We start from the raw sequence: 11,793 nt of genomic DNA, 5'->3' as shown, positions 1-11,793 counted from the left end.
ATCACCACCACTGCACCTCCACAGCCCTGAAGGTGACTGTGCTGGGGGCTGAGTCAGAGAACCAGGCCGACCCTCTAGTCGTGACACACAGCCCTCAGGCTGGTGTAGCATATCTCCAAACTGCTGGTTGAGCTCGCTACGCACCACGACCCAGACCTGGCAATGGGTGACAGGTTCCTGTCTGCGCCTGCTCCCGGGGGGGGATGACCCCATCCCCTGAGGCAGTTCCACCCGAAGGCGGTGCAGGACCAATGGACGAGGAGGTCCTGGGTTGGGTCCCAGACGTGATGATGCCCGGTGCCACGGCCAGCTGAGGTGGCACAGGTGGGTCTGCTGGGACCCGCATTCCCATTCCCATACATGCTATGGTGTTTGTTTCATCAACATATGTGGGTTAGTAATAGTCGACACATTCCAGGATTATGTATAACTGCATGCATAGATATTTCCATTAACCCAGACACCAGATATGGAACAGTTGCATAGCAAACTGGTCCCATATATGCTTGTGTTCTCAGTGTTAATTACAACAGTGTGCAGGTACAGTGATGGCACCATGCCACCAATGTTGGAGTACTTCAACATAGCACATGCATAGAAACAGATTTAAATAATTATCAGACGATAGAACATATGTCCCAATTATACCATTAAGTCATCACATACCAATTGAGTTGGGTAAATAATTTATTGTTGCAGATGTGGTGGGGGGGGGGAGATGTCAATTAACAACTAGTATATTCCTGTAGTTTGCATTACTTTCCTAGTCAGTGCTGTTATCTGTACTTTACAAGTATTGGTACACTACCCTATTGCCTTAGTTTAGACAGTGGTATGGCTTTCAACAACTATATACATGAACTGGTTTTACCTGCAGTATACACCTCTTACCTGGTATAACTGTGGAGGAAGTGTTTAACACTAACTGTTTCTACACATACTCCCAGATTCCAGGTTGATGTTATGCACATACCTGTCCATCTCTGTTTGCACAGACTCTGGCCATGTCTTGACCACATGCTAGTGAACCGGGACATATGTAGACTATTGCTGTCTTCAACATTTAGTGACTTACAACACTCTTATACAGGATTTCTTAGACAGTAATATTATGTAGCACTGTGTGGGTAACCATGATAAGTGATACCTTATTATTCAGAGCAACTGCAACAGTAACAATGCCAGACAATACCAGAGTAAACGTTACCAGTACAAGGCATCAATCTTTTATTTCTAGGCACAGTGTTTGTATCTGACGGACCTGTGGGAGCAATGTTTGTTAGCACTCCTTGAATGTTGCCACAAAAAAAGTACCAGAATCCACATTACTGTTATGCACATGCATCTCAATGTTACTGTACACACACTGGTTACAGCTTGACGACAACATAGGAGTGTAGATGGGACATACTTGGCTTATTACTCTCGTAACATTTTGGGGAGTTGCTAGTGTGACAGGTTTGTACTTGTAGATGTGTGACAATCAGTTGTATTTCCTGTTTCCTGCCTAAACTATGACTATAGTGTACAGGGTCCTGGGTTCAAGATCTGCAAAAGCTGTTTATTTTGTTCTGGCCAGAACAGTGGCTGTTGCATACAGAGTGATTAAGGCGCTTTTAAGCACTTGTAAGCGGATTTGCGCAAGGGTAAGCAATGCTAACCTCCGGTTAAATATGCTTACAGAGAGTTAGCTTCAATATTGCTTGACCTGTGTGCACATTGCTTACCCCCGTGCAAATGGGCTTAACCCACTTACTACTGTTTAATAGTGCTTACACTTGCTTACTAGTACTTACTTCCGCTTACCGCTGCACTAATTTAGACAGTAATGTCTAATGGTTCTTGGGGAGATGGGGGATTTGGAAGCTGGAGTTATCATTCATTGCATATTTTACCTTCCATTTGTATCCCTGATTCCTGTGTACATATACTGTATGGGGCACATGTGAGTATCTGTGGACTTTGCAACATTATGACACTGACACCTCACATCTGCATTTAATGCAGTACTCCATTTCACAAATATATGCTGTTTAGTAGGTTATGCAACTAAAAATATTGGTCATAAATTGATTTGACATGGAAAATGGAATGTGCTGCAGTGGGACTCGAACCAGGAATGACTGCTCGCAAGGTGAATGCCTGCCCACTACACTATTTGCTGTACTGCTTCATTTGCATATATCTTGCTTTTTATCCTCTTCTGCCATTTAAACTGCATTAACTGTGGCTAAGTGATGGGCAAACCCACACACCATGGTTGAATTTAAAGTATCTTTATATTTTTTGTGTTAACTATTGCTCTTGAGCATGTGGGGGGATGTTGCTGGGGGTATGCGTACACCTATGAGCGGTCTCGCTCATTCTTTTATAACTTGTCTGCTGCTGTTCATTGCAGGGGCATGTATATTCTGAGAGCTCTACTCTCAGACACGCCTCCTGCACTCTTACACACTCCATGTAAGATTAGGAGCTCCGGCAGCGTGCCTTCATTATTAATATGCATGGCACGCTGCCATCCTGCTCCTAAATGGCTGCGGAAGGATAGTAAATCCAGGTGAAAGTCATTTGTGGGAGTTTCTTTTCCACTGTCTCTAGATACAGCATATTGGTGCCCTTGTTTCCTGAGAAGAACTCTATAGTGATGTAGATTGTTGGAGTAAAAATAGAGAAACTGCGATGCTGTGGGGTTTCTGGATTTCCAAAATCAAGAGAGAAAGCTTTAAGGGTAGGCAGTGCTTGTAGTTATGATATTTCAGTGTTTCTTGATGGAAGTCTGTCTTAGTTTTATTTTTTTTCTGTTTTTGCTATCCTCAGCCATGCCATTCGTAGATCTGCAGGGGAAATTTGGCTTCAATGCTGACCGGTGGCTGCTGCTGTCGTCAAGTGAGCAACCATACAAAATAGCAAGCCGCTGTCATGCTTTTGAAAAAGAGTGGGTTGAATGCGCGCATGGAATCGGGAGAACCCGGGCCCTTAAAGAGTGCAAAATTGAACTGGAAGACTTCTATGAATGCTTGCACAGGGACAAAACGGTAAGGGTTCAAGCACTTAAGCTCATGAAGTACTATTTATTGTTAAAGTATTGCATTTCACCATTCTAGCGATGTCCTTCAAGGATGCATCTGCAGTCCTAACATATGGGTTGTCCTGCCTCAGGCAGCCCTTCGGTCGGCTGGATTCCAAAGTCTGGGTCTGGCCTCGGCTGATGTCGCACTTCACCCGACGTCATAGCTGCTGTGTATTGGGTATAAGGGCATCAGCCGACGCCATTTTCCTCAGTCTTTCTTGCCGCGTGGTGCCCGAAGCAGAAGCTGTTCGCAAGTGCCGGTCGGTCAGATCCACAGTTTTCTACTACCGAAGACTTCTAAAAAGCTAAGTACCCCTTTGGGGACTCTTTCTTGCCTCAGCCGATGTCAGACAAAGTAAATAATTGTTTAACATTGTTTAACTTGTGGGAAACAAATACCTCATAAGGATTTCCACTCTTACTGCCTTCCTTGTTTAGGCCCAGACCACGACGTATCAGCTTGTCTAGCCTGTGCTTCCTTCAACCGACGGACGCTTAGACGTCGGTCGGAGTTTGCTGAGGAGTTTTTCGGCCCTGCTTTTGCATACAAAATGCCGTCGGCGACTCAGACTACACATTTAGCGAAAAAGCGTAAGGAAAAGGACCGACACTCGCGGTCCGTAGGTTTCGGCTGAAACCACGGTTAGGCCAACCGCGAGTGTCTCGGTTTCGGCTGAAACCACGGTTAGGCCAACCGCGAGTGTCTCGGTTTCGGCTGAAACAGAGTCCTCAGTTCCTCCTTCGGCCGAAAGCATGCCTCCGATAGCCAAGGCCTCGCAGGGCATGGCTGAATTTGCTACTGAAATTACCCCTGCTGAAGCAGGCATCCAGGATTTATCAGATACTATTCCTTTAAACATAACTACCCCTGCACGTGGGGGCTGCTAGACCCCCAGCCTCTATGTCTATCAAGGCTTTTTCCAGGGCTAAAGCAGCTAAATCTTCTAAGGCCTTGCCTGCTAAAACCCCCTCACACAGGCCTACCTCTAGTTCCCAAATGCTCAGCCTGGCTTGAGGATCTCATTTCTTTGATCAGGGGATCCCAACCTCACCCAGACAGGGCCTCTCAACCCCCTCCAGATAAGAGGCCTAGAACTGAACCCCCGGAACCTGTTTCTTCAGACTACTCCTCGGATGATTCCGATATTTCAGACCGTCAGGAAGGTCCATATTCTCCCTATGAGGATTCTGATGCAGAAGACTCCATTCCTTCTGCTTCTCCTCCTGAAGAATTTTCTTTTGGGGAAACCTTGCATGCTATGAGGGAACATTTTCAATGGCAGGGCCAGGATTTTTCAGACTCAAGGAAAAGGCTAAGGACTTTTTTACATTTACCACAGCATAGGCCTTTAGCCATTCCTCCAGTACTAACTGTTGTAGATGATGCATATAATGACGCCTGTACTGCCCCTGATTCTCTCCCTCCGGCCCCTGCCAAGCCTGACAGATATTACAGGGTCCAGGACACACACTACCATTTGTATAAGGCTCCTGTTGCAGATCCTGAAACCATTTCACAGGGCCCCAAAGCTGTGGCAGCTGCCTCTGCCAAAAAACCCTCTCCCCTCTGAAAGGGAATCTAGAGCATTAGAGAGATGGGGTAAAAAGGTTTATACTTCTGCTACTCTTTCGGCCAGGGCCTTAAACTGTCAATTTCACATGATTCAGTACCAGGAATTCTTGTTAGACCAGCTAAATAAAAAACTGTCCTCTCCTGAACCTATAGACCATAAGTCCCTTCAGGATTTGGTACATAACTCTCAGCAGGTCAGTAACCATTTCTTAAAATGTGGCTATGATGCACTGGAGGCTTCCTTTAGATCAGCTATGACTGGTACAGTGATTGGAAGGCATGCATGGTTAAAAGAACAATCCTTACCAGACCATGTTAAGTCAAAGCTTCTAGATGCTCCTATGGAGAAACAAAGTTTGTTTGGCTCATCTGCACAGCAGGTTCTAAAGAAGGTGGAAGAAAAAGCAAAATATGTCCAAATCGTCAAAGATTTCTTACAGGTCCAACCTCCGAGGTTTAGCAGAAATTGGCCTTCGAAGAATTGGTCCTTTCCAGACACCTCCAGAGCCCAAAGAGGCAGAAATAGACGGCCAAGAGGCAGAGGTAATTCCAGGGGTGCCTACAGAGGACATCAGTGGCAGCCTAACAACCAGAGAGGTACTGCCACAGATTCAGCTACAACCACTTCCACAGGACAGACACAATGACTTGGCTCTGATTCCGCCTACCAGGGAACAACTGGAAGCACCTTTGGGCGGAAAACTAGGCTTATTTTCCGTAAACTGGCATTACATTACAGGAGACAAATGGACTTTACAAACCATAGACAAAGGCTACAGGTTTCACTTCCACACTCTACCAAAAAAGAGAGGAATACCAACCCAAAAAACAAACGCTCTAAGACAAATCAACAACCTACTAAGGATGAGAGCTATAGAAAAGGTACCGCCTATGGAACAAGGACAAGGATTTTATTCCAGACTCTTCCTTGTACCAAGAAAAGAAAATCAATGGAGGCCTATTCTCGACCTGTCCACTCTGAACACATACCTCATTGTTCCAAAATTCAAGATGCTGACCCTACAGCAACTTCTTCCCATGCTGGGCAAGGAGTCTTGGCTGGTGACTCTAGATCTCAAGGAGGCATACCTGCACGTCCCTATACGACCAGTTTGCAGAAGACACCTCAGATTTCTTGCAGGATCAGAGCATTATCAATTCTCAGCATTGCCCTTTGGCTTATCTACTGCGCCCAGAGTATTCACGAAATGCCTGGCATCAGTAATTGCTCATTGCAGGCTTCAGGGAATTCAAATTTACCCATACCTGGACGACTGCCTAATACAAGCGGACAACAAGACAAAGTTAACAAAAGATTTAGAAAAGGTTATACAACTGCTGCAAGCCTTGGGATACACAGTCAACATGCAAAAGTCAAGACTGGAACCATCCCAAAGGATAACATTCTTGGGTGCAGAACTGGACACATCAACTCAGATGGCCTTTCTCACAGAAGAAAAACAAAAACAACTACCACTCTATTTCATGACATTAACAACACAGACTCGGCTTACTGCAAGGAAAGTCCTGCAAGCCCTGGGTTACATGGCATCCTGCATTATATTGATTCCGCATGCCAGACTGCATATGAGAAAGTTGCAATGGTACCTAAGGAATGTATGGTCTCAACACAAGCACAGTCTAGAAGCCCAGATTCCAATAATTCCATGCCTGAAGCAAGAATTCCTGTGGTGGGCTCAGGCCTGTCAGCTGAACCAAGGATTGCCCTTCCACAAGCCCCAGCCAAGCCAGACCATCACCACGGACGCCTCAGACCTAGGCTGGGGGGCGCACATGGTGGACAAGTGTGTACAAGGCCTATGGACACAAGACCAGTTGAATCTACACATAAATCAAAAGGAGATGCTGGCCGTGAAACATGCAATCCAGGCATTCCGACCATTCCTTCAACAAGGTCACCTGCTGATAAGGACGGACAACACCACAGTCATGTGGTACATCAACAAACAGGGAGGTACACACTCATATCCTCTATGCCGGATGGCAATGGATCTGTGGAATGTGGCCCTGAACTTCAACATTCAACTCCAGGCCAGATTTGTACCAGGAAAGGAAAATTCACTAGCAGACACCTTAAGCAGAACTACCACGGATGCTCACGAATGGATGCTACATCCAGATATCTTCAAAACCATAACAAAGAAATGGGGACTACCAGAGATAGACCTGTTTGCCTCCCCACACAACCACCAATTGAAGAAATTCTGCACAAGAGCATACCACCCACTAGCTTGGAGGGTGGACTCCCTTTCCTTTAGCTGGAAAAACCTGATGGCATATGCATTCCCACCTCTTCCTTTGATGTACAAAGTCCTACTGAAGATCAAAGAGGATCAGCCAAAGATAATCCTGATAGCTCCAGACTGGCCGAGGCAACATTGGTACCCGCTACTGAGGAGCATGTCCCGGACACATGCATGGCCTCTACCTCTATGTCCTTTACTTCTAACACAGAACAACTACAAGATCATGCATCCAAACTTGAAAACACTACAACTAGCTGCTTGGAATATTGCATGAAACAAAATAACCCAGATTTGTCTCGGAGGGTTAAAGACATTATCCTGGAGGCTCGCAGACCCTCCACAAGGAGGACTTACTCAGCCAAATGGAAAAGATACCTCATTTGGAGTGCAGCAAAAGGGGAGAATGTATCATTGGCAAACATAGCAAACATCCTGGAATACTTAGCAGAACTGTTCCACAATGGCCTGTCCTACTCCTCCATTAAGATTCATGCATCAGCAATTTCAGCAGAATACAACATGGATCCTCCAGTCTTCTCTCATCCTCTACTTAGGCAGTTCCTGAGAGGAATCAAAAATGTAAAACCTCCAAGGAAACCACCTTTGCCTACATGGGATCTCAACTTTGTGCTGGAAAAGTTAACACTTCCCCCTTTTGAACCAGCAGCAACAGCAGACTTACAGTTCTTATCTTGGAAAACTGCTTTCCTGCTTGCAATCACTTCAGCAAGAAGGGTATCTGAGTTACAGGCATTAATGGCGGTACAGCCCTTCCTTATCTTCCATCAAGATCGAGTGTCTCTGAGGACTAACCCTACTTTTATGCCAAAAGTGGTCTCCAGAGTATCATTGAACCAAGCGATTCGTTTACCCACATTCTTCCCCAACCCACAGAACAGGGGGGAAAGACTACTACATACCTTGGATGTACACAGACAATTACGCTACTATCTGGACAGAACTAAGACCAACAGGAAAACTGACCAGCTTCTGGTAGCATATGCAACAGGAAAGCAAGGAAAAGCAATTTCAAAACAGACAATCTCAAAATGGATAGGAAATTGCATTAGATTTTGCTACTCTTTCCATGGAAAGACAACTCCAGAAAATATCAGGCCTCACTCCACAAGAGCTACAGCCACCACTACAGCTTTCCTATGAGGAGTGGCTACCAAAGACATTTTAGAAGCTGCTACTTGGAGCTCCGTGCATACATTTGCCAAGCATTATAATCTTCCCTTATACTCCAGATCCCGAGCAGGTTTTGCAACTGCTGTTTTGCAAGGGATCTTAACTACACCATCTTTAGCTTAGTGCCTCCTCCCCCAGTTTGGCTATGGTATTCTACCCATATGTTAGGACTGCAGATGCATCCTTGAAGGACATAGTACAGTTTTGTACCTACCATAAATGTAGATGTCCGATAGGCATGCATCTGCAGTCAGGATTACCCACCCTCCTTCCCCTCTGTGGTATTCCTAGGGTATTTACCCCTCCTTTAGCTAACTGGGGGAATCTATTATGGTGTATTTGTTTGTATATATGTATATATATATATATTTTCTTATTGTTTGCTCTCTACTGTTTGGAATTATTTGCATTTATCCAAATTTAGCCTTCCTAGAGGGCACCTGGCATCTGGGGCAAGAAACACTGAGGAAAATGGCGTCGGCTGATGCCCTTATACCCAATACACAGCAGCTATGACGTCGGGTGAAGTGCGACATCAGCCGAGGCCAGACCCAGACTTTGGAATCCGGCCGACCGAAGGGCTGACTGAGGCAGGACAACCCATATGTTAGGACTGCAGATGCATGCCTATCGGACATCTACATTTATGGTAGGTACAAAACTGTACTTTTACTACTGTGTTTTTTTTTTTTATGAACCTTATGAACTTTTTTACAGAACCAGAACCGTCACATGTTTAAAAACACTCTGTTACAGAATGTTGTTCTGGTACAATGTCATTGTGTTCAAATGTGAAAGCTAAACTGACTTAACCTGATGTCACTAAGTAAAGCAGCTGTACTATGATATTGCTAAAACATTTTTGGGGATCATTTATTAAAAGTAAAAGACATTAAGAAAGGCTTTGTAATTCTGCATCCCTGTTGAATGTTTACATTAATTTGGTCTTTTTTCTGCTTTATCACGTTCAGGGTTTTGAGGGATGAGCGCAGAGCTTATCCCAGCATTCATTAGGTACAGAGCAGAGCGAAATTAATCCAGAATAACACACTGATGTCTTACTAAATATACACATGCACTTTAAGTCTTGACATTCACTGTCGGTAGTAGTATCTTTTCATGTTGAATTGTGCTATTTTTTATCCGTGTTATTTTCCTTATTACTGTTTGTAAACTCTCCTTATTACCTGAACAATACTTATTTCTTTATTGTTAGTTGATAACTATTGCTGTTTAGTTAATAACTATTGCTGTAAGTGTTCTTAGATGCATTATAGTGGAGCTTTCCTCACCGGGCCTCCACTGAAAATGGGCTTCTTGCCCAGTTGGACTTTCCTGGTAAACAAATGTAAAATAAGTAAATAAAATAAAATTGTTGGATCACTAATTCACTTGTAGCATTTCTTTAGGTGTTGGGAGGAAAGTGGAACATGCAGCCAAAACCCCACACAAGGTGGACTTGCACACTGTGTACAGAAGGTATCCTAGCTGAGAAACTAACAGAAGAAATAGCCAGGGAATTGTTATGGCTAGGCTTGTATAGGCCCTAGGGCCGATAGCCTAGTACCATCCTATGATTCTATGAAAAGAACCAAGCAGTGTAAGACATCAGTTTTAGCAGCTGTACTTCTGAGACACCCAAAATGTTGTAGTCCCAAGTCTGATTTCTGCATTCTTGAGACATGCCAAGAACTTCAAACTAGCTTAGCAAATCTACGTGTTTGGAACTTTGCAAAAAATGCAGTAGTATGAAGGTGATATCTTAACAGAAGCTCTTGCATCTCAAAGACATGGTCACTTCACCTTCATACTATGTTTTTTGCAATCTCTCAACAGAAGATCTGCCATCTCAAGGACATTGTCACTGTATGTTGCATTATTTCCCTAAATGCAGCTCTTTTGTGTGCATTTTCTATTATATTGCATAGACCCTCTTCTTGATGGATTTTCTTTTTACATTTGTTGAATATTAACATTTAAAATACTTAGTTTTTAGGCAGTTAACCACAGAATAACTGCCAAAATGTCCTTACTGGCTTAGAGTGTTCTGTCCTGTGAGAGTAGGTATTTTATAGTAGTTTTGTTTCTTATGCTGTCGCTGTTAGATCAGTTTGGCTGCCTTAACTATTAGATGAGAAGCTAGTAGGCCTGTATACCCAGCCTAGATTTTGCTTCTCCCTACCATGTTGCATTGCAAGGGTTATAGTATTTAGTAATGTCTTGGGAATAAGAGCTAGACAGGTTAAACTGCCTGTCTGCTAATGTAGTGCTAGCATTTTTTGTACAAGGAGTATGTACAGCTGTAATACGCAGTCATAAAAACTGACTTTTGAAAACAATTGCCTCTCCTACTAGATTCTTCAGTTTTTGGTTTAAAAATCTGTATTGGTTTTGTGAGCTCTCAAGTCATATTTGTTCCTTGCAGTTTTGTAGAGGGTCAGTTTGGCAGTGATGTGTAATGTAACGGGCTTTTTTTACTTGCAGAGTAGTGGCTTAGCCAGAGTTCTCCAGCAGTCCTCCCTAAGTGCTCCAACATCTATCTTAAAGTGAAGCCTGCACTCGTATAAGCTGATTATAAGCTAGTTATAGCAAGTGTCACATTATTCCCGATGCTGTAAACAGTTGGTCATTTGAGTTTGTAGTAGTGCATTGGTAAATCCTTGACTTACTCAGGAATATCCTAGTGAAATTGAATGTCCTGTATCACCCTTTTTGGGAGGAGTAAATGTTTCTGCTTCTTGAGTAAGTTTGGGTTGTAGTGAGTTTTCCAGAAAAGTGCTTGAAATTGGCAGTTTGCGCTAGAAGATTTTCTTATTGAATTTTACATTGTTTGGATTCACGGAGTGTGAGTATTGTACTGAAAGAGGGAGCACTGAATTTTACTCCCCAACCTTGTCATTAGACTGAACATAGGATAGATATTGTTACGGCTCGGAAGTTCGTTGTCTCTTACACGTGTTAGTGGGTCATGAGCTGGAATTTCTGAGCTTCTTCTCAAGGGTCTTAAGGTCCCTTAACCTGTGGGTGTTACACTCTGAGGGTCTGTGCAACAGCACTTGCCTCAAAGCATACTTAGAATTACATGCATAGTGAGGCTGTGTGCAGTTTTGTTGTATCCTTGTACAATGTGGCATAATTTAAAAAGCCCTTTTGTTTCATGGGCCTTTCTTGATGTTCTCTGGTATTTACTTTGCTTTGGACTGATGCTGGCATAAACAATATACTTAAAAGCAGTTGCAACAGAGCAGATGCCAGGGGCTCAGTAAATGAAGACAGCTGGAGAAGTGGGCTCAGGAGGCCAGGAGGGTTTAGTTGCACATTAAAGTAGTTGAGTAAAGGGAAAAAAATGGTTAAAAGCTGTTCTAACTTTTGTGCTCTAAAGGTTTCACAGCCCTAAAATATGAAAAAGGCTAACTCTCTCTCAAAAAATAAAATGATTCAAGAAAAAGTGTGGGTCATCAGGCATGACTGAGAAATTCACTGAAAAGTATGAGTGGAAAAAAGCCACACTTTACAAGGTAAAGTCCATCATAGTTTGTGGTGATAAAAGTTTCCATTACAAGGATAATACACCTCTCAAAAGGACAGAGAAAAGTAGGCTTCATGATGGATCTTTCCCATAATGAGCCTAAACAGATGGACATTAGACATCATCTAAGGTCGGTCAAAAGTTAGGTCACTGTACACACAAG

At 43.6% G+C, this 11,793-nt stretch overlaps 1 protein-coding gene across 2 annotated transcripts in view; it reads left to right on the top strand.

Moving 5' to 3' along the window:
• NDUFS5 (NADH:ubiquinone oxidoreductase subunit S5) overlaps window positions 1–11,793 on the top strand; it is a 106,390-nt gene that overhangs the window by 72,853 nt on the left and 21,744 nt on the right. For both annotated transcript variants that reach the window (XM_044059915.1, XM_044059916.1), the window contains one exon: window positions 2,818–3,035. In XM_044059915.1, the coding sequence (XP_043915850.1) occupies window positions 2,820–3,035 (216 nt within the window). In that variant the 5' untranslated portion in view covers window positions 2,818–2,819. The remainder of the gene's footprint in view (window positions 1–2,817; window positions 3,036–11,793) is intronic.

The sequence above is a fragment of the Protopterus annectens genome, chromosome 1.part2, assembly GCF_019279795.1.
Source record: "Protopterus annectens isolate FY-2018-M chromosome 1.part2, PAN1.0, whole genome shotgun sequence".
NCBI classification, from domain to species: domain Eukaryota; kingdom Metazoa; phylum Chordata; order Ceratodontiformes; family Protopteridae; genus Protopterus; species Protopterus annectens.
This window is presented reverse-complemented; position numbering and strand designations above follow the sequence as displayed.